Source organism: Gavia stellata, chromosome 11 (assembly GCF_030936135.1).
Source record: "Gavia stellata isolate bGavSte3 chromosome 11, bGavSte3.hap2, whole genome shotgun sequence".
NCBI classification, from domain to species: domain Eukaryota; kingdom Metazoa; phylum Chordata; class Aves; order Gaviiformes; family Gaviidae; genus Gavia; species Gavia stellata.
Genome location: NC_082604.1, coordinates 1808404 through 1831034, shown reverse-complemented (window position 1 = coordinate 1831034; position 22631 = coordinate 1808404). Strand labels below are relative to the sequence as shown.

Below are 22631 nucleotides of genomic sequence, written 5' to 3'. Positions count from 1 at the left end.
TTATTCCAGGAACATACACAGTGAGTTTGAGTTCTGCAGAGCCCTGACTCATTTAGTTCGTTCTGGCCAAGGTACATTTTTGTTAAAAACAACCGATAGTGCTGTTCAAGATAACCTGACTGCTTCCATTTCATTTTCTAACCACTTAAATTTTTTCTTATGTACAAGGAAAGAGTGTTTGAAAACAAACCACCCATGAAAAGCACTGGAAACAAAGTCATAGTGTAAGTGAAGATTAACTCTTAGACTTCATCATTTTACTAACTTTAACAAAGCTTTGAGTTTTGTTCATATTGTTGTAGGTCACTAAATGACTCTTTCAGCACTCTTGGCTACCTCCAACATTAAACTTCTTAATTTTTTTATTTATTGTTAATCTAAGAGGGGATGCTCGAAGTGCACCCATCTACAGCATCATAATCCATACCGTGTAATGGAAGGCTTGGAGAAGGACCCTACCATGAATTCATCTGGTACGTCTCAGGACTGCAGCTGCCTTCGGACTATTTGTAGTACACAAGACTGTTCTAGTATGAGTCAAAACAGGACCACAGTGCAAGTTTGCGTTGTGTCGTAGATAGGAGGAAACCCATTAGATGTTTAAATGTTGTATGTTAAAACAAGTGTGACTTAACTGTCCGTGGTGTGCAGACCTGTTACTGCCTTCATTCAGGTGATGTCTGTTTTGGCCTGCTTACGACCTAGCCGAGTGCAAGTTGGTGACCCTTTAGGACTTCTTCAGTACAGTTAGGAACAGAGATCCCGAGAACGTAGGCTATGCAAAGCAGGGGAAAGCAAGAGGCATACTTAGTGACTTAAGTGTGTATAATAAGCTTTGTGTTAACCAAGTTCTTGTTCATATTAAGCATACAGTATACAGCAACCTGGAGCACACACAGTAGTTCCCAAGGTACCATTTTTAAATTGCATTGAATTTGCTTTTCTGGGCAGTTTGTTCTTAAAAGCACTGCCTTGTGAAAATATTTATGAGTTCATGGTCATGCCTTAAATGTACACTATTTAAGTTAATTGTTAAAAGTGTTTAACTGCCCCAAATCAGAGTACAGGATCCTGTTTCTGTGGAAGAAAATTTATGACAAAAAAAATTTCAAGAAAAAAAGCTGTTTCTAGTCTGAGCTAAATTCTTAAGCATCTTCATAAAGGAAGATACTTGAGTTTAAAGAATAAGCAAAAAGTAGAGAATTTTTGAATGTCAGCTTAAAAAAGCACTATATTTGTCATTCAACCCTAGTTCCTGAAGAAAATATCCTGAGACACCTAAAACAGTACAATATACCTTAAAAAATACTGAATAGCAGCTCTCAGAGGTTGATGTCCAAAGTACTGTACTTCTTAATTTAAAGATTTGCTATTCCATATGCTTCTGCAGGAAAAAATAATCATAATCTACAGTACACTTTCATTTACATAGAGTTAAAATCACTGCTTGTATTTCTGTTTTGCTAGCTGCTGCCCTTTAGTAGTTGATAGACTTAGAAACATTAAATTGGTTATATCTCTCTTCCCCAGTTTCACTTCACATTGACTCACACTTTCACCTTCATTTTAAGTTAAATGGATTACTGAGCGAAGAGCCTTTTACTTGTTGCTATTTGCTGCTGCTACTTCGATTCTAGTATTATTGTTATGTAGGGAAATAGCGCTATCCCCAAATCATACTTCTCTCTGCCCTTTTCTGTGGTTTAAAATTGCGTGTGCGTTTGTAATGTAGGAAAACCAGAACAGCATTCCCTGTTTTAGCAGTGTCATGTTGAATCACTTCCAGAATTTATTAAAACTAGGCTTGGATTTGAAAATGTGAACTGCTTTGCTTTGGAAAGTAAACTTGTGCGGTTGTGGTGTGGAAACAAACATTTCAGTATAAATAGCCTTGATTTTAAGATTGGAGGAGAAATCCTGCTCTATTGAAATTTTAACAAGACTAGGCATAGTGTCGTATGTTGTAACCTCCTTACGTTGTCAATTCTGTATGTATGTCTTAATATACAGGAGATTTGAATGCTGTAGGATACACGGTTGCCTTGTAAAGCAGGTAGATGTTGCTGCGTGAAAGTATAGCCATTACTTGAATGCCTCTGTAGCTATCTAGGCTTGCACATGCAATAGAGCTGCCAAGCAGGAGCAAGGTGTTTTTCCTTCACTTCTGTGGTAGGCAGAAAGCCATCGGACGTGCTACTGGCGTTCACGGTAACTTGTCACTGTCTAACTGTTGGGGCCTGTTGAAGTTTTAAAGTGTAAATATTTTTGTGGTTTTACTTTCCCTTCTACTTATAAAAAAAGCAGATTGGATCAGGACTACTTGCATTCCTTAAGCAGTTCATCCTTCTATTGAAGGACAGTTCTGAAAATGTCTGCTAGCACCAGTAAAAACGTCATGTACAACAGACATGAACTCAGGATAGTTGTCAAGTGTTGCATTTCTTCCAAAAACCAAAGACTTGTGTAGAAGGGTTAAAGCAGTATTCAGGCATGTATTCTCTTTGAACTGGGATTGATTTCTGCCTTGGGAGAAATTTTACATAATGAATTGCTCTGCAGAAGCAGCAGTAATTAAAAAGGATGCGTTGATACTAGAACATTTCTTACCTGAAGCTGAATGTTTGGGGCAGTTCTAGTACTAGACTCAATTCCTGTGGACACAGTCTGTGACCATTGTGCCTGCCTATATGCTTTTCACCCTTCAATAACTTGAGCTTGTGGACTTTGTCACGGTGTGTTTGGCAAAGCCCACAAGTTTGAAAGATAATAAGGGTAATACAAGCTTTGTGAAAACAAGTAGCCTTGTAAAAAATGGGTTGTATGAGTGTTTTCCTGTTGGGGAATATTAGCTTGCAATATGAGACAGAAGGAAGTTCGCATGGGAACAAGATGTTACAAATGGTCCAAAGGTGAGAAAAGCTTCAGGTAAAACATCTTTATAAGTATTGCTGCCAGGAGACGCATTTATCGGAAGCCTTAGACTTCCTAGCTATAGTGTTTCGGAGCTGCTTCTGGTAGGGCTGAAAGAAATTGCTGTGTGCTACTGCCCATAGTAGACTATGAAAGGGCTCTGGAATGACTTCAGTTTTGAAACCTTTGGTTGTATTTCTTCTAAGACTCTGCTTTGTCTTCTGTCTGAAGAAATGTATTTCAGTGACCGTGCTACAATCTAAAGTCCTTAAGTTGTAATGCTGTGCTTTGCTATTTTGAGATTCTAGGAGGTCTGACTTAAAATGTTACTCATGAAAGCCATCCAGCTAATCGGGTAACCCACTGCAATATCCAGGTAATTGCTGCTTTTCATCTCTGGTAAGTAATTTGAGGTGTGGAGTGACTCTCTTCCGATATGCTACCACCTAGTGAATGTAAAGCCTGATGCTCTGCCGTTGTTGCAAGTGCCCAGTCTCGGAGCAAGCAAATTGCTGCAACGTTAGTGTCATCGCAAAACTTGCCAGAGATTTTTTTCACGTGAGTGTTAGTGATTCGTGTGACTGATTCGTGATGATGCATAAAGATTTTAAAATGCAGTTTTGCAGATGGACTTAGAGAAGTTGGTAAAAATCAAATAGGTGCTTTTTCTCCCCATGAACTGGGAGGGGCCTCACTACATATCACACTTGCCAGAATTGTGTGGAGAGATTAGCCTCTTATATAAAAATAACAGTGCCAGGAGCCCCATTGTGCCTGGCTATATACAAAGAACGTAATATCATGAGATAAACTTGCAGCCATATCAAAGCTTCTTGAAATCCTAGCTTGTTCTTGCTCTGTGCCTTAGGGCAGACTTTCACAGCCAGGCTCCTGGCACAGAAAGGGTAAAACCAGTGCTTTAAAAGCATCTTCCTCGTTCTGGAATGCATTTACATCTATCTCAAATAGTCTTGTTGTTAAGCACCTTCTGAAAGTTGGACCTTTTTGGTCCTAATTGAACATCTAGAATGACTACTGGGTATTAAATCTTTCTCTTAACTCATGTGACCTGAAGTCTTTGCTCTTCAGTTACTCAGCTGTTGGTGCGTGATAGCCTTGTGAAAATAGATGATGCTCTTTCAGGGCTAAGCAGCACTTACCTGGCTATACCTCATGATCATCAGGCTGCAACTGCAGGAATTGTTGAGCACTGACGTATTCTTAATCGCAAATACTGTTAATATCTCGGAGGGAAGTTTTTAGCATTTTTAGGGCTTTGAAGAAGTTGTGCAACAAGCCCTTGTTGCCTTGCCCTGGAGTGTTCGACTTAAACTCGAGGCTGTTTTCTGATGCACAGATTTAATATATGGGAGGCTATGGCCTCCTCCATCGTGGCTTTAAGTTGCTATTCTAATTTAAGAGGTTTCTGGCTCTGTGGGAGGCTTCCCCCCCATTCCCCCGGCTTCAGCTGCGTGTGTGGCTCTGTTCATATCAAATGACTTCATGGATCCGGTACAGAAAAAATGAGCCGCAAAAGCCTGTGGGCATTCTTGTGTGTTTGACAAGATCATTCTCCAGGCCTCATTTTGTGTGGCTACACAAACAGTTCTCTGAATAAAATGCCCGTGTGTGTGTGCTCACATGTAATGCTTAGATATGGGATACATGGTTTCGGTACAGGATTACACTTTTGGTCCAGGCAGGAAAACAAAATCTGTAGGATTCACCTTAGTATGTCCTCGTAAAAACGTCTCACCAAGGCAGAACTGCTGGGTCACGGCTGTCGCTGGCTCTGCTCTGGGACTGCGTATTTCTGATATCAAAGCCAGAAATGCTGTGGATTTTCTGGATTGCTTTTAAAGGTTTTCAGTGCAGGAAGGTCAGATTCACCAGGTTCTCTTCCTAATCTATGAAGACTTGTCTGTTGGATGCTCGAAAGTGGTTATAATCTACTAAATGTGACAGTTTGTTTAAATGTACTTTTTTGTGTGTAATTAAAGAAAATGGCCTTGAAAGGAAGTCTAGTTGCAATGGGGACTGTTGCAGTAGCATTATTTTGGTATTTTTTTACCCCCTTTTGACTAGAATCACTCAAAGAAGTGGTGATTTATATTCTGTTTTGAATTATATCTGGTATAAAACCACAATAATCAAATTGTGTGGTGGTTCTAAATTGGCACCGGTCTAAGCTAGAGGAGGATTAGCCTTCTACTGCTATTGTTTGTTCTAAGCGTGTTGAATTTGTTGGTGTTGTGTATGGAAAAAACTTACAGAAAACAAGGAAATAATATAGATAAGAAAACACAATACGGATGCTGGGACTGTTTCACGAGATAAGATTTAGATTTCCGTATATACTTGAATGGGAGTCAGTCGTCCTTTTGGGTGCTCAGCGACTATAGCGTAGAGTCTCTGAGCTGAAAGAAAACAATGAAACGTAACAGCGACCTGCTGAAAAACACCCTGCGTGATGGAAAGGGAAAGGCATCAGCAGAAGAGTGTTGTCTCTTACAGTGTTAGCATGAAGAGATGAATAGGTGCATTGTCCAAACCAGAGTAACTCGTTCTGTAGATTTTAAAGCCAGTCTTAAATAATCTCTGATTTGGAGCTTCAAATTATTGCATGGTGGCTCTTATAATTAAAAGCAAACCAGTTAAGCGAGCACAGGGCCAAAGAGTGTATAAGCGAGTTAATCAGTGTAAACTCACACCTAGTAATCTCTTTCCTCCCTTCATCGTACGCTGGGTTGAAGAGGTTGTGGTCTTGAGTTCTAGTAATTAATGCATTTAAACCTGAAGCTGTGTACTAGTAGCCTGCTGGCAGTTCCTCTAACTTCTTATAATATGCTTTATTTTTAATAATTGCTATTTTTAATGCTTCTTGCCCTTGGATGATTCAGCCATTCATGCCCGTATAACTTCATTTTAATGTAGTATCTTGGTTTTTCTTACTTGTTTACAAGCCTTTTGAAGTCCGTCTCCTACATATCAAATTCATCACATATAAAACGCTTGAGTGCTGTTGCTGCACAGCAGGTAGGACCTTCTCTTTCTCATGCCTCTGTGTGTCGGAGTGCAAACTAGAGGTTTCAGCTGACCATTATTTGTCTCCTGCACTTCAAGAACTTGTTCATACTCTCCCCCATATGTACTTATTATCAAATACAAGGAAATGCACCGTTTTGATGCATCCCATAATATACCACAGCCATAATTGTCACCCATCTAATGGCACCTCTGTGTTTGGACTTCTCTAGAGTGCTGTTTTAGCTTTTGGTGGTCTCTGCCCTTCCAGCCTGTATAGGCTCTCGGCGGGGATGCTCCTTAGGGGCTTCCAGGCGTGCTCGGGGTTCGGTGCCTCTGGCTGGGTCCTGTATCTGCATTTATAACCTCCGTTTCCTGATCTCCTCCTTTTTTAGTGCCTGTATGCTTTTGGGAAGGCATGCCTCCTTTTTCACCCCCCCTGAGCCGAGGTGGTAAAGCAGCCTTTGAAGTAGTTTGCCTTGGGGTATCATTCCTTTCCCTGACTTAGGGGAACCTTCTCAATCCGGACGACGTTTTGTGGCTCACAGGTTCTTGAGTTGCGCAGTTTCTCTTTTGATGAACCCTTCTTAGGCAGGAGCTGTGTTGTGCCTGAAGCTCTCTCCACTTTCAGCAGATCTGGAAAGCTAAATGCCCATTTGTGTGTTACGGTTGGAGCCTATCTATTTAGCTTGCCATTGCCATGAGGGGGAGGCTATGCTGTCCCTCTGGGCTTTGTGCTTTCTTTCCCTACCTTGTGCTCATCTGCACTGACCACGTTCACTCCTCTTAACTCAGTCAAAAGTCGTGTTTTCTTTTGCAGGGCTAAAGATAATTAGGAAAGGGCATCAGAGCTGGTACAGGGAGGAGGGTAAGACCATAAAGAAGGGAAAAGAGCAGATGAGTTCTCTCTTCTTCTTCCTCCCAGGGCAGTAAAATGTTGCTTTGACTCATCTGTAATATGTAAATTCACCCTAATGCAGCAAGGAAAACTGATTGGCCTTTGCTGGGCTCTCTCCTGTGCTAGCTTGCTGCCTAGGCACCCCGCTACTAGTTCTAGCATGAAGGAGGGACAGAAAATGCACCCAGGTATGAGGAGGGTGGGATTGTGAGAGCTCTGATTTATATCGCGTTAAGCTTCCCTGTTGCTTCTTGATACCAGAGGGGAAATAATAAGCCAAACACAAAAATATTGGTGGGGAGGGGTTACAGGCAATGCTTCTGCTTCTGCCCAGTAGATGTTCTGATTGTTGTGGGTAACTGGAGTTATCACAGTTGCTTGAATTTTAGCTGGCAGCAGTAGGGTGGTTTTTTTCTTTTGAAAGGTGAGGAAGAGAATAGCAAACATTTCTAAGGTTACCAAGAGCCAACTGTTTCAAGTAGAGAGCAGTAAATAAGTAAATCCACACTGATGGAGACCATTTATTTCTGGAAGTAATCTGCAGAACTATACTGGCAATTCAGCAGTGAACTGGTGTCTTCTGAGAACTTCTGTGCTTTTTGGGGAAACACACAGCACGCTCCCCTTCTTCCAGCAGCACCGGCCCTGTGTGCAGGATGTGACCCATGCTGCCTAGTGCAGGCAGTTCATGCCTGCCCAGAAGCTGTCAGGAAGTGGCAAAAGTACAGTCTGTCAGCACCTGGAGTGTGTTTTATTTCCTTTTTCGGCTTCACACCATTTGTTTAAGCAGAATTATGCCCTCAAACTTGGCTTACTTGTTTAGGGTTTTTCAAATGCCATTTAAAAAAAAGTAAGCAAACACGTTCTGTTTGCGCTCAAATGACCTCAACTGACTTGCAAATCTGGACCAAATTTTAATTAATATGTTGATTTGTTTCCAAAGTTATATCTGTGGTTCCTTTTTTTTTAATTAGATCAAGCCTCAGAGGTACAAGTGACAATGATGCTGACTGAAAGCTGTAAACTCAGAGGACTTCATCACAGGTAAGCTAAGCAGTGTTTGTAAGCAAAACTATCTGTGTGAGGTGAAAATACTTGTGCTTAAAGCTCCCTAGGGGGAGAGGAAACACTTTTTTTCCGAATTCAGCAACATTTTGTACGTTGGAAGTTGTTGGGTTGGTTTTTTTAAGCCATAAAGAGCTGAAGCTATTTTTGTGTTGCTTTAACAGAATTCTAGATATGCTGCTTATTGCAAAGAGTGCTTGTAAGCTTTTTTCCTAGCTGTGCAGTCCGTAAAATCGAATGGTAGCAGCATGTGGGAAAATGGGGAAAGTCTTTGGTTTTGTATTGCAAGCCTCGCAGTGAAATATGGGTAGATACTCCATTTATATAGTCTTAGTTACTACAGAAAAAGGTGCTGCAGGCGTGTGTTGGTTTATGCTGGTTCTTGCACAGGCTAGTTGTTAAATGTGGTGGGATCTTAGTGATGATGAGAGTAAGTTTATATGCAGGTTGATCGTCAGTTTAGCTAATTTACTAGTCCGTTTTCTTCATTATTTTCTACATGGCACAGAAATGTACTGTGATTAGGTACTGTCCCACATGGACACAAGGAAATGCTTTTTAGGACTCTTGCACACGTGGTGTCGTGACATCACTGATGGGATTTATTCCTTAAGAATTAATGGCATGGTTTTTTAGGGTAATGGCTTAAGTTTTTTAAATTGGTGCCCCAAACAGCTTGAGTTAGTGGCAGTTTTGCAGCTTGGATTAAAGGCTGAAATTGGCCTTAAAGATCTTCACTGCTGGCAAGGATGCAGGAAAGAAGAAACCTACGCTCATTGTCAAGTCCCTAGACTGGTAGTTGATCTTTTTTTACTGGTAATGTGAAGAAAGTGAGAATAGTTCAAGCAGAACTATTAGTTCTACAGTGCATTTAAAAGTTGCTTTTCTAAGAGTTGTTATAGTTAAGGCCTTGCCTAAAATACAGGATTGTATTATGAGGAGGTGTGGGTTCTTGCGGAAACGTACTTAAAATTGAAACAAACTGAAACACCCCCCCTTTCATTGTTCAAAATCAGCTGTTATCCTCCCTTTTACAAGTCAAACTCTTTAAAAAAAAAAAGTCCAAAAAGCTATTCTTCTGTATGCTGCCTGTAAAGCTGGGACCTTTATCTTGATCGAAGGTAGAGCTACGTGGGTATGTAGACCTCATGGGTGTGACACCTGACTATCGGACATCTTCAAGTAAGCACAGGAAATTTCAAAGTTCCCTTTTAAAAATCACTGTAACTCATTGGAGACTTACTAATATGCTTTCAAGAGAAGATACGGTTCTTTAAAAAAAGTTTCACGGAAAATTGAAACTATATACAGTTTGTTTCAGGTTTCTACAAACTTCTATATTAATACTATAGGAAGATGTTTAAGCAATGCAGCATGGGGGTAGTAGGAGCCATAAGGAGTAAAACACCTGTGATAAAACTCCTGACATAGTTGTGTGTGTAGAGTGCAATTTCATGTTTAGTTGGTTCAAAACTAAAATTTTCTGACATTTTGATGTGAATCAAACATGAGGGTTTGACTTTTTTTAAACCACTCTGTAATGGAGATATATATTTTATATCTATAGTTGCATTTAGAATGATACACTTCCAAGTTGAAGATACATCGCTTCTTAATATAAATGATAACTTGTATTCACTGAAATTTATTTCAGCCCTTCTGGACCAAGTGAAAAAATTTGGAGGGTACTTCCTAATGGGGAAAGTACTCAAATATCCTTTTTTTTTTTTTTTTTTAAATGTCTAGGGCTTCAGTTATTTGGAGACTTTGTGCTCTGCAATTCATAATGCAAGATCAATGCTTTTCTTCAGTGTTGAATTACTTTCACTTACTGTGGTTAGGGATTGAGAAGATTTTAATCAAATTTTAGTTTCATATAACTAGGAATTTCTCTCCCTGTCTTCCAGGAATCTGCTACCTATCACTCATGTCTGTATAGAAGAGGGAGAGAAACCAATGGTGCTGCTGCCGTACATGAACTGGGGGAACCTTAAACTATTCTTGCGACAGTGCAAGCTGGTAGAGGCCAACAATCCTCAGGTACACTTAGAAATCTGTCAACTTCTTGCCCATTAAACTTAGACTTGGTTTGTCATCTGTGTATGTGCCTTAAAAGAAATAGTTGTGGTATTCACCTGTTCTGCTGTGACAATGAAAGAACTGGCAAGCAGGTTCCCTAGCAAGTGTTTGTCTTGATTCATACAAGGAAAACATTCTTGGCTGCGGTATCACAGATGTTCAGAGGGCACGAAGCTGAGTTAAACTCTGATTAGGGTAGTAGTTGGTATATCAATACATCTTAAAATATTAAAAAATAGAGAAAACGCTATATGATTGTGGATTTAAGTTAGAATACACAGGGGGAAATTGTGTATGGAGACACTTCAGATTTGCTGGGGTTTTTTGTGTATAATTAATAGATTATCCCTTTAATTACTGTAGTTAATTATTTTATACTAAGCATAAAGCACTTCTGTTAAACTTTTAAGGTGCTGCTGTAGATTGGCTATTAAGTAAAGTAACTGGATTTATTTAACTTTAGCTACTAAAGGAAACAATCTCTGCTGGTGTGGTTTTTTTTTTTACTGCTGTGGGCGCTTTTTAGCGTTCATAACTTTACTGTGTTTCAATGAAACCTGTTGCATATATTTTATGAGAAGTGAGAGAAAATATTCCTAGATGAGAACATACTTTGCTTATTTTTAAAAATCCAAGTGAGTGTTTAGTGATGGATGTGTATGTGGCAAAACTGTCCCTCTTGTTAGGATTACCTTGTCTTTTCTTCAACGTCACCTTGGTTTGGCTTCTGTCTTTAGAGTGAATCAAGCACACAATGAAATCTTGTTTCCGGAGGTCAGCGTTTGTCCCTGTTATGTACCAGATTTCAAACTAGCAAGGGCCACCTACCTCTGTTAATTTACAAGTTGTGATAAGCTGCTAGGATCTTTCAACTTTGATTCTACTTGTTTTGCTGCCTAATCTGAGTTATAAATCCCTATGCGACGCACCAATACCCCTTTCCAAGAATTTAATACGGATTATAAATAACATTTCTGCTTATGTCAAACAGAAGTTGCCTCTTAGTAACTAGGTATGACTGAACTATCAAGAAACGCGGCATTTGGTGTCCTAGATACTTATTTTAACATGGAACTTTCCTCAAATACCTAAAGCAAACTCTTGAGTTTTCTAAAATAATACATGGCTATTGTTCTTAATAACAACCTGTTACAAAGAAGCCAGTTTATTATTGTTTTAATTTAGTATTTGGTTTATTTTAACCCCAGTCTTGCAACTTCAGTGTTGCAACTTCAGTGTGTCCACCTGCATACTGAAGTTTCTGAAACACTATAGAAATGGAAGAGGGAACCCAAACAAGGGTTTCATTTATATAGCACATATTTCATATGTCCAAGGGTTTCATTTATATAGGACTGTGAAGTTATAAAAGTAGAAGGAGCAACAGCCTTTGAAACTAGTTTTCAGCAGTAGATAGCAACAAGAATTTTGACTGCTGTTTCTGCTATGCTGCCTGAAAATGAGTTGGTTTCCAGGGAAACCAAAAGTGAAAAAAGTGTGGCAAGAAGGGTAAAATGGACCATTTTTGCCTATGTTCACCACTAATCAAAGGAAAAGCTGTGTAGCAGTGAGGCAGTTGCAAACTAGAAACATTTGCCCCTGACCTGTCAAAAAAGAAAAAAAGTTACAAATTAGAATAAGGAGTCTTCGTAAGTTTTTTCAACAGATGGTAGTGTCTGTAATACGCTACTAGAAAGCATCAGCCACTGCAGGGGAGGAGAGGGGGCACCAGAACACAACAAAAACACTAACCTCATGGGCAGTTCTGCAATGATTGTTCTTCTGTGCTCTTGCAGGCAATTTCCCAGCAGGATCTTGTACATATGGCTATTCAGATTGCCTGTGGAATGAGTTATTTGGCCAGACGGGAGGTCATTCACAAAGACCTGGCTGCTAGAAACTGTGTGTAAGTACTCAACGGGGTAGAGTTGTCATGTGGACGATGTAACGTCAGTAGCTAGAGCTAGGATGGGCTTTCTCCAATTGACCTGATCTCTACTTCAAAATATACCGCTGTTTGGGTTCTTTTCCAAATTTTGGGTGAATAGTTTTGTCAGTGAGGTTGTTTTCCTCTAAATGAGGTGAACCAGAAAGCATGGTTTTCAAGAAAGCAGAACAACCTCATCTTAAATAAAACTTTTGCTAGGTTTTGTCTATCCTTATTTTTCAAAGACTTAAAAAAAATATTAAAGCTTCCCTTAAACTTCAATAAATACTTGGAATATCTTTGGCTGTTTACCAATGGATAGATTTTTGTATTAAGTTGGCTTTCTTTTTTTTTTTTTTTCCTTAAAATAGCCTAATGGCTTTGATCGCTGGTAGATTTCTTAATTGTCAAATGATGGATAAATATGGATGTGCTCTGTAAATCATAGGAATGTTGAGGTAGTGTTCGAGACCATCTTCTGAGTGGAATATGCCCTCAAAATGTAGAGACTGTTTGAGGTGTTTGGTGGCTTTCTATAAACCAAATCACTCAGAGACCTCCAACTCTGCTCATTCTCCACCTGCTTTCATACCTAATAAGAGGAAATGTAGAAAATAGAGGGTTCTGCCTAAACTTAACATCTGAAAATACCGTAAGGGGCAGTTAGTCCATGAACTTTGTCTTATGATATCTGCAACTAACGTCATAACTCAAGTAGCAGAGTTACTTTTCAGAATTCAAGACCATGTTTGAAGCCTTGAATTCAAGTTCTTGATTTGGATTCTTGATTTGGAGAGACACTTCTCCTTTTTGCCTCCCCCCCAAAAAAAAAGGACGTGTACTGGTTTATTAATGAACTAGCAATGAAAGAAAAGGAGAAAGAAACAACCTCTGGGTTATACCCCAGAGCTGTGCACAAATTGTCGGTCAATGAAGTTCTAATGAGGTAACTGAACGACTGATGAATATAAAGTCTTCAACCTGAAATTGGCTATTAGAGGTGATCTTGAGATTTGATGAGCTCTGCTTTATCATCAATAATTTCATTTATGAAACAGTACATCATCATTGGATCACTTGGGGTGAATGCATATCTTGCATTCCTTCAGTTACAATGCTTCATTTATTTTTGGAAGAAAATAAAATGCCTCATCGTCTAGTCATTTGCTTGATTCTTCTTGTGTCTGTTTTATGAAAATACTATTGATAAACTAGTTAGTTTCTCCAAATTGCTGCTCACATCTTCTTGATGACCTTGGGGAATGCATCACATGTAATCTGAGAGGCTTTTTGCCTTAGCAATACCTACAGGGTTTTCTCAGGCCCTGTCTTCTGCCAGTGCAGGGCTAAAGACTGGAGCATGCTCCCAAATCTTCAGGTTTCTCAGTTGCCCGGGAAGTAGAAGTGACTGGGTTACTGTCTCAGTTCTTGTTCTTTGGCTTCTGTCTCTCAACTTTTTGCCACCTTTGTATTTTTCCTTATTTGCCAACATGTTTTCCAGTATACCCTCAGAAATACCTGCTAGGATCCTCAAGGTATCAGTCCCTCCAATATCTTCAAGGCACAGTCGTTGAACCACCTTGTTGTACCCCTTTTTGACTGGGGGTGTGCTTTGATTGTTCCCCCATAGTCCTTGAAGTGGAAGCTCAGTTTCTGTCTTGGCACTTTTCATGGACAGCATGCTCTTCTAGTGTATGGTCTGCCTTGGGGCCACGCCAGTGGTGTCGTTAGAGACCTCTGAATGTCTGGCTCAGCAATTAGTGGTAAAATATGGGTCACGTTTCCAACACCAGGATAGGTCCTGCTCCTGAAATTCGGACTGACTTCCTTGCCTAGTCCCTCAGGGTTTTCAGGGGTCACTATTGCTACAACTTTTGTCCTTCGTGCTTCTGTCCACAAAACCACTCGGTCCTCTCAGGTGCAGTCTTTTACCCAGTTCTTCAGACGTCCCAACCAGAGCCAGCAGAGCTACTGATGTTGCATCCCGGGAGCGAAGAGAAAAAGCTGGGAGACGCTTAAGCACTCATGCTTGTCCTAGGATATTCTTTTATCTACTGCACTTGTACTGGCACCGCTGGCATCGGGCACTGTTGGGGTAGCAAATGCTGGGACAGAGGGAGCAGTGAGATCCATCCTGAAGCCATCCCTTGTGCTTTTGAATTGGTGCTGCCGAGCTAGTCCAGCAGAATCTTCCCTGGCTCTTGTGCTATGTAAGGATGCTCAGTTTGATACAGTTCCTTAGAGACTCTTTTCCTAACTCCTGTTGCTTTTCCTCTCTGGTGAACATCTTGAGGAAGCAGTGGTACCACAGGAGGCAAAGATCATAAACTGCTCCGGGGAAATTACCTTGTGACAACCTCTCATTTCTGCGCAGTGAATTAATTGCCTCGTGCCCTTGCTGTGCGGAGGGTTGGCAGTCCAGACAGCTTGACTGCCTGCCCTCCTGGGGCAAAGTCCAGCTTCATTTTAGTTGCCATATGTGTGATCTGGAGTGCTAGCAATAAAAATCAATTCATAGTGCACCTGCCACTTCTTCTCCGTGGGAAGTGCAGGCAGGAGCTGAGCATCTACTGATCTGTGCTGCAGTGCAATTAATCTTGGGCTAGCCTAAAGAGAAGAAGAGGGTGCCAGTAGCCAGGATTCCTTGAAGGGCTTTGTTCATCTGCCACGTTTTTGTTCCCCAGCTCTATTCCTGTACGGTGAAAGACTGGGAGGAGTTGATATGAAGTGTATCAGACCTATGTACCTGTGCCCCAATTTTGGGAAGGGAGCCAGGATTGCAGTGGTCTTGGCAGGTTTGTTAAGGGGGGAGATACTTTTGGTCTCAAATGCCTGTGGCACAGTTGAGTCCAGTTAGAGTGGACATACGGATTACACAAGTCAGAGCTCTCTAGTCACTGGAAAACTGCCCTTTGTATTGTATTTGTTTATAGACAGGTCTTTAGGAATTTCTCTGAGCTCTTAAGAGTGATTAGATAAGGAAATTTCCTGGTCTATAAATTTTGAGGGCGATGAACTGACCTGAAAGTGAGTAGAAATGGGATAAATAAGAAGGTACTTGAGATAGTGAAGCAGGAAACATACAAATTGAGCATTTCTATTGGCAGGATGAATATAATTGACAGGATAAAATGGTGCTTGCTGTCTTTTTGTTACAATCCCCCTAACCCAATGTTATTCCTATATTTTGTCATAAGATGCTAAAGCCAGCATCTTACCCAGATTCTGAAGTCAGTTGTTTGAGAACATTGAACTTTATTACACACCTTAAGTTCAAAAGAATGTGAATTAACATCCCAGAATTAACATCCCAGAGGGGGGAAAAAATCAGTAGGCTCCGTGTGCTTTTTTTAAGTCATGTTTTGTTGATTCAAAGTAAGTTTCCCTTAGCCAGTATCCTCTTTCTGACAACAGTCAGAATGAATATCTCTTGTTGAGAGGAATCAGTATCTTACCAGACTTCTTGATTAGAGACAAGCTTTTAGGCCACAAATAATATTGGTTGCTTTAATGAGATATTACGAGATCTTGCTTTGCTTAAATCTTTGGCTCATTTAGCTATAGTACCTCTGTAGCAATAAATTTGTTTAATTGATCTGATAGGGGATCTCCAAAGAAGGAGGAATAATTTAAAGGAGCTGTTTGTTTGCTTTAACTGTATTTTTTTGCACTTAGAAATGTTTGATTTAGACTAAGACTACTGATTTTTCTCGTGCTTATCTGTTAACGCAGAATAAATATGTTCTTTGATAATATTTGATAATCACAGAATAAGCATGTCTTGATCTAGAAGAACGCTAGCCCTTTGAAGTGGTGATAGTGTGATTAGCACTCCCCAATTAAATCCGAAGTCTGTAACTTAAGGTTGAGCATAAATATTTTCTCTAAAACTGTAATGCCAAGTTTGCTAAATACTTTTGTTCTTTTAAATTAGCATTGACGATGCACTTCAGGTTAAGATTACAGACAATGCGCTATCTCGAGACCTATTTCCTATGGACTACCATTGCCTGGGAGATAATGAAAACAGACCCGTTCGATGGATGGCTCTTGAAAGCCTGGTTAACAATGAATTTTCCAGTGCTAGTGACGTGGTAAGTTTTGTTCCTCCCCGCCTTACATTTTGGAAATGTATTTTGTTGACGTTTTTCACTTTTTTCAACCATGGGAGAATCACGGCACTGAATAGGTAAGTTATTTGTCCAGAACAGCATCTATACACCTGCTTCCTGCACTTGCTGCTCATGGCGGATAATTCAAAGGTCAAGCAGGTCCTTCTTGCACAGCAAAATTGTCTGTTGCACCCTGTTCTCCTTGGTAGTCTTAGCAGAAAAGGCAATTAAATTCAGTGAGCAATCTGTATTGGGACTTGCCTGCTATTTGAATGAATGTGATCCAGAGTCCACTGAGGAGCTAAGAAATAGTGCTGGTTCTTGAACATTTTCTCCTCTGGGAGATGGGCTTTGAATTTGGGATCAACAGATTAAATTGTCCGTGTATTCTCTTGCGCTGGGAAGCCTCGAGTTGAAGAGAGCATTTTGGTTGCAGTCTCAGAGAGAAAAGGGGAAGAATTACTCCCCTTGGCCTGGTGGCTGCACTCATGCTAACACAGCCCAGAAGGCAGCTGGCTTTTTTGCTTCAAGAGCATGCTGCTGACGTGTTCAACTTGCTCACCAGGACCCCCAGGTCCTTTTCTGCAAAGCTGCTTCCTAGGTAGTCCACCCCAGCCAGTCCTGGTGCATGGAGCTCTGCCCTCCCGGATGCGGAACTTCGCATTTGCTTTCCTTGAATTTTGAGGTTCCTGTCAGCCTGTTTCTCCAGCTTCTTGAGGTCCTTCTGCAGAACCCTGTCCTCCAGCCTGTCAGCCACTCTGCCCCGACTGGGATCGTCCGTGAACTTCCCGAGAGTCTAGGTTGTTAATGAAGGTACAACGGTATTGATTCCTGAACAATGTCACTAGTCACCAGCTGCTAGTTGGACTGCTACTGCTGGTAACAGCAATTTTGTGTCCAGCAGTACAGCCACTTAATGTCAACATCTCACTAAATTGATATAAGGATGCTGTGGAAGATAATGTCAAAGGCCTTGCTGAAGTCAAGGTGAACATCCGTTGCTCACCCTGTGTCCACTAACACCGTCTTCTCAGCAAAGAACTAGTCAGGTCATTCAGGCACAGTTTGCCCTCCATAAATCCACGCTGGCTGTTCCCAGACGCCTTTACGCTTCATATGCATGGAAGCGGCTTCCAAGATCACATGCTCCACAACATTAGCAGGAGCTGATGTTAGACTACCTGGCCTGTAGTTCCCCGGATCCCACCTTTTCAAGAGGATGCCTTTTTTCCAGTTGTCAGCAACCTCCCCCAGTTGCAGTGGCCTTTCAAAGATGATGATAGCAGTGTTGCAACAACTTCAACCTGCTCCCTCGGCACTCTTGGATGCATCCTGTCTGGTACAGTGGTCTGGTGTGTACGCACTTGCCTTCAGTGCAGTCTAAATGTTTTCCTCTATGGGCATTTCTTGGTAGTTTAACTCTGAGCTTTGGTTTTCCAGACTCCATCCCTGCATGCTGATGCATTCTCGCTGTATTCCTTAAGTAGCCTTCTCCTGCTTCCACCCTCTCTTTCCTTCCTTAGTGTCTGAGCATCCATGGTGGCCTTCTACCATGCTTGCTCAGCTTCCTGCACATCAGGATGGACTGTTCTTGTGCTTACAGGAGCTTGTCCTTGAAGATTGACCTGTGGTAATTAGAGTGCTAATTAATGGTACACCGCTTGCCCTTATGATCTGTGTCTTCCTACTAGGGGGTATTTTCTTTGGTTGTGATGCTTTCCTTAACATGGCTACATCCAGAGATTGTAATCTGCATCTTAATATGTGCTAGTTTAGAACAGCTTTGAAAAGTTTTGGTTGGTTTTTATTTTTTTTTCTCATTGCCATGGTCTCTACTAGTGCTCAAGCCACATAAACAAAAAAAAGGAAGGGAAGGAGTCAGCTCTGCTCCAGAAATACTTCTGTACTCACTGGAGAATGTGTGGGGTTTTGTGTTATACCAAACTTGAAGACAGAACAGGAAATAGAAGCTGCCTGTAAAAGCATGTTTTTATAATACTTAATGTGCTCGATTAAATGTTGATTTCTTATTTTTTTTTTTTTAAATCTGGAACACAAGTGTTCACTGTTCGTGAAGACTGGACTTGGAAATAAATGCTTGTGTAACACTGGCAGTGAAATGTAGAATTTTATTAGGATGAAGGTACCTCAGTATCATAACCATTTCAGAAAACTCTAGTGCAATTCAGCAGATAGTCCACACTATTTTAACACAGAACTTCTTTTTGCATTATATAGGGATAAATGCAACCCAGCTTCTAATACGTAGTTCTTAACTTTGCATACGTAGCTATCTGAGTTTTGCAGCGTGCAAAAATGGACAGTTTTTCTGGGTGTAGAAAATACTATCTGCCCTAAATATCATCTTTGCATTTACCTGGGCGCTTTTCACAAATATGTTGTAATATGTTTTTGTCTGCTTGCTAGGAATGAATTTAGTTATCAATTGCATGTAACTTATAATCAGTGATAAAATCTGTTACAAACAGTTTAGGTGGTGTCTGTTAAGACGCAACTGGCGTGTGTTCTAGGCTTGCTTTTTGGATGCATTTCTTTAAAATGGTTTTGCTGGCTTGAAACATTCCTAATGTGTTCCTTCTCTGCCAACAGTTATATCAGTCAGCCAAAGCATAGAAAAAGAAAACATGATTCCTGTTGAATTTTAATTTTGTGTTTTTCCCTCTGTTGGACATGAAGCTCTGCGTATCTTTATGCCATTTTTATGCAGCTACTTACGGAATTAGAAATAGCTATATTCTCAAAGTACTTTTGCTTGAATAGCCCTTTATTCTCATGTTCTAGGTGCGCCGCCACTTGTCACTCAGCGTTTTTCTTAACTGCAAACGAAAGGGATGTCCTCCCCTGCCTTCCCACACTGCGAACAGATGGCTGTTCAGAGCGGGGCCCCGTCTGTGCCCCTGCCATTCTCCAGCTCTGAGCTTCCCATCAGTAAAGACTTTGGTTGAGATGGGGATGGCGTTTCTTTTGATTAAAACCAAGAATCTTTCAAGGCTTGCAGAATTCTGCCCCTTTTTAATAAATCATGATGTTTGCAGCACTTGTAAGTTCAGCAGTGAATCATCAGTGTGCAGTATCAGCACCATCTATGTTTTGTCTCTCGGGTCTCTTGATACCAGTTAGTAAATCATTTTACTCGTACTGTGCTCGCACATGAATTGATTGATTCATCACCTTAAGCTCCTTTTGGCAAGAGTTGTCGGCTGAATGATGTGTTGAATGCTGATCCAGCTGTCAGGTTTACTTAGATGAAATCTTTATTTTTCTCATGAGTCCTGCTTCTGAGCATATACTCAAAATATACAGATGACTTTGATTTTAAAAAAGAGTGGTTTCATTCAGTCTGCTCTTCTGAACCTTTGACTTTCACAGATCTTTTTTGAGGAATTTTGTGGCTTGAAGAGGTAAAATGTAATATAAAATTGTTAATTGTTTCAAAACAGTGAGTTTAGTGTTTGCTATTCCTTAGATTTGTTAAGTGTTTTGAAATGTCACATTGGAAAAATGCAATAAGTACATTTTTTTTTTAGCACTTAAACCTTAGTGCACTAAGATTTTAGTTTTAGTTCAACTTAACACCTGTTCTGTGATGCTGTAATTGTCCCTATTCAAGACAAAGTATTGTCATGTTGAACTTGGGTATATATAGCATTTATGTAAAGCTTTCTTACTCTGTGTAGTCTTACTCATGACCGATTTTGTGGAATGTCTGAAGGGGGTCTCAAAATTTGGCATGCTTTGTTAATGCTGTATGCTGTTTCTTTTTAGTGGGCCTTCGGAGTAACGCTGTGGGAGCTGATGACTTTAGGACAGACTCCGTATGTCGACATCGACCCCTTTGAGATGGCTGCTTATTTAAAGGATGGCTATCGAATAGCTCAGCCAATCAACTGCCCTGATGAACTGTAAGTGCATGGTTTTTGGAGAGAGGATAAAGTATCTATTTTGTAACCAGCACGTTAAGCCAGTCTTACCAAGGAAAGAGCCAATTTTGCCTTCCCCTGCCTGTTTATTCTGCCTTTTAGGCTGACCCTCGTGTAAGTATTTGTGTGGCTTCAGTGACCTACGTCAAGGAACTCGGGCTAAAATTAAATGCTTTTTTGTTGTTGTTGAGTTTCACTTAATCCTGACCCAACTCTTTTCCTTATTCTGACACGTAGGAGAAATGGGGTTGATCAGCAGGATGGGAGGAGGGAGGCAAAGGGGCCGAGGGTTTTCAGCTTAGTGTTTGTGGGACTGCAGTGTAGAAAGCCATGAGGTTTGTAGGTAGAGGGAATGTCTGTTTTCTCCACAAGACTACGGAGAAGTACTGTATGTAATGGAGTTAAATTGCAGTGCTTGAGGTGTTTATTCGTAATCCTAATGGTATAGGAGAATGCAAGAGCACAGGCCCTACCTTCTGCCTCACATGTTTTTCTAAATCCCCTTCCCGCACACCTACCACAGAAGCACTTTGAACTCTGCTTTTACAATTATTCAGCAATTTCCAATGAATTATGTATTGCTTCCTCCTGGATTGCCTCTGACTTGCATCCTAAATCAAACTACTGCTTTCAGTCCCAGCACATTTATCAATCATTATCATGTCTGTTTTCTGAAGGAGTTGTTCAGCGTCGTGTATCAGAAGATACAGGGTTCCTTTTCTCTCTGGTCAGCAGGTTTTCTAGTGGCAAATGCTGTTTTTCATTTTCAGGTTGGGACTGTGGTCACCTGGCTTACATTCTCACATCTTCCATTTGTCTTTGTCTTGCAGGTTTGCTGTGATGGCCTGCTGTTGGGCCCTAGATCCTGAAGAAAGACCCAAGTTTCAGCAGCTGGTGCAATGTCTAACTGAATTTCATGCAGCATTGGGAGCCTACGTCTGAAACTGCAGAAGAAGATTCAATTCACTGATTGGGAGAAGGCATGGCATACATCTGCAGCTCCATGCATCACTCGGACTCGCACACGTGATGTGTATAAAGCAACACTAAAGGGAGAAAGCACTTCTTCCAAAACACTGTGCCTTAGAATGCTTTAGTAGTCTGAAGTTTTTTGTAAGACCTCTTGATGTTGAATATTTTCTAGATATCACTTTTGCTAAGTTAAATCGAGACCTTTTGATTTGCCATCAGGATTTTTAAAGTGTAGTGATAGTGAACTTAAACATGAGATTTGGATGGACTTTGCACTCTTAAAACAGACACGTGATTTTTTTTTTTGAAGGGTATATGGAACTGGTAGAAAAAGTGAGGATAGGGGAAATGAATGCAAAAGCTACACTGCGGAAAATTTTCCCTGCTTTTTAAAAATGTTGAAACTAAATCTTCCTGACCAGCTCTAGTGTTTGTACTTGTATGTATCTGGAATAGCTTTTTAGTATCAACTTCTTCTATTTTGAGACAACAGCACATTGTGGTTGGATCCACAAGCGGCATCTTACTTTTTTAACCCATTCACGAATGTTTTTTGGAAAAGCTGGTCTTCAGGATACAATATCCCCTTTTTAAAGCAGTAAGTGATTATGTAAAAGTGATTCCAGTTTACCTCATACAGAGAGTAGTAAAGGTGGGGTAAAAATGGTGCCCCTCCTTGCAGATAAAAGGCTGATGTGATTTTTAAGATGGTTTTATGTGCTAAATAGAGGCCTTCAGAGAAGCGCCAAAGCAGCCCTTGTGTGGGAGTCTTTCACCTCAGACTTCTGGATCGCAGTTTCTCTTGTTCAAAAAGGTACTGGTTGTTTTTATGGGCTTTTATGGCCTGAAATGGGCTTAAATATATAAATATATATTTGTAAAGACACTTGCAGAGTAAAGAATGTTTTTCTATTACATCTAATGTGAAAGCTTGGTCCCTCGCATTGCCCTGTGTATTGAACGTGCAGGTTGGTGGTGGTCGTTGGGCTGCAGTTGGTATGAAGACAAGGTGGATCGCCTGCCTGCCTCCCTGCGGAGCTACTCCCTGAGACTCAATATATTGTCCTGCTGCCTTCTTTAACCCAAAGAACCATTCCACCCCAGGTTATTTTGAGTTGAACATTACTTAAGAGGACTGAACAAGTTATTTCAAGAAAACGTGTGGTGATCCGTCAGTTCAGCCTTGGTAACTTTCAGATTCTATGTATAACAAAGTTACTTGTAGAATAACTTCCAGTTCTCCAACTGAGCTGTAGATCGTATCCTCTACACGGTGGCACGATGAGGCAGGTCGCACTTTAGCACAATGTGAAATGTGAAAAATTGCCTTTTGTCTCGTGCTGTCTTCAGAGTAAAGCACCCATAGCCTCGAGTGTTTGTGCAACTGCATGCTTGGGAGCATTGCCCTGGCAGGCTTTGTAGCGATTGTAGCATTTTGGGAGACTCTGGTCTGCAAGTATGAGCGGTTGGATTTGGCTGTGTCATGTAGATGCATTGCTTTTGTTCTTTCCAGAGTTCTGAACCTTGCTGAAGAAGGTTAATCCTTTCTAATTGGTATCGCATGAGGCAGAACTTTGTGTGGTCTGTTCTCAGTCTTGCAGGCTGCGCCTTTGCATTGCCAAACTAAAATGGAGTGTCCCTCAAAATGCGGGAGCTTTCCTATCTGTACTTTGGTGTTAGTTACCTGTGGCTAGTGAACCAAG

The 22631-nt window shown here is 40.7% G+C and overlaps 1 protein-coding gene across 1 annotated transcript in view; it reads left to right on the top strand.

Annotated features, from left to right (window-relative positions):
* The window catches only part of RYK (receptor like tyrosine kinase), a 64238-nt gene extending 42416 nt beyond the window's left edge, over positions 1 to 21822 (top strand). Inside the window, exons 10-15 of the mRNA XM_059822515.1 lie at positions 7807 to 7876; positions 9805 to 9937; positions 11773 to 11882; positions 15838 to 15997; positions 19802 to 19938; positions 20787 to 21822. Of these exons, the coding sequence (XP_059678498.1) occupies positions 7807 to 7876; positions 9805 to 9937; positions 11773 to 11882; positions 15838 to 15997; positions 19802 to 19938; positions 20787 to 20898 (722 nt within the window). The 3' untranslated portion in view covers positions 20899 to 21822. The remainder of the gene's footprint in view (positions 1 to 7806; positions 7877 to 9804; positions 9938 to 11772; positions 11883 to 15837; positions 15998 to 19801; positions 19939 to 20786) is intronic.
* The last annotated feature ends 809 nt before the right edge of the window (positions 21823 to 22631 follow it).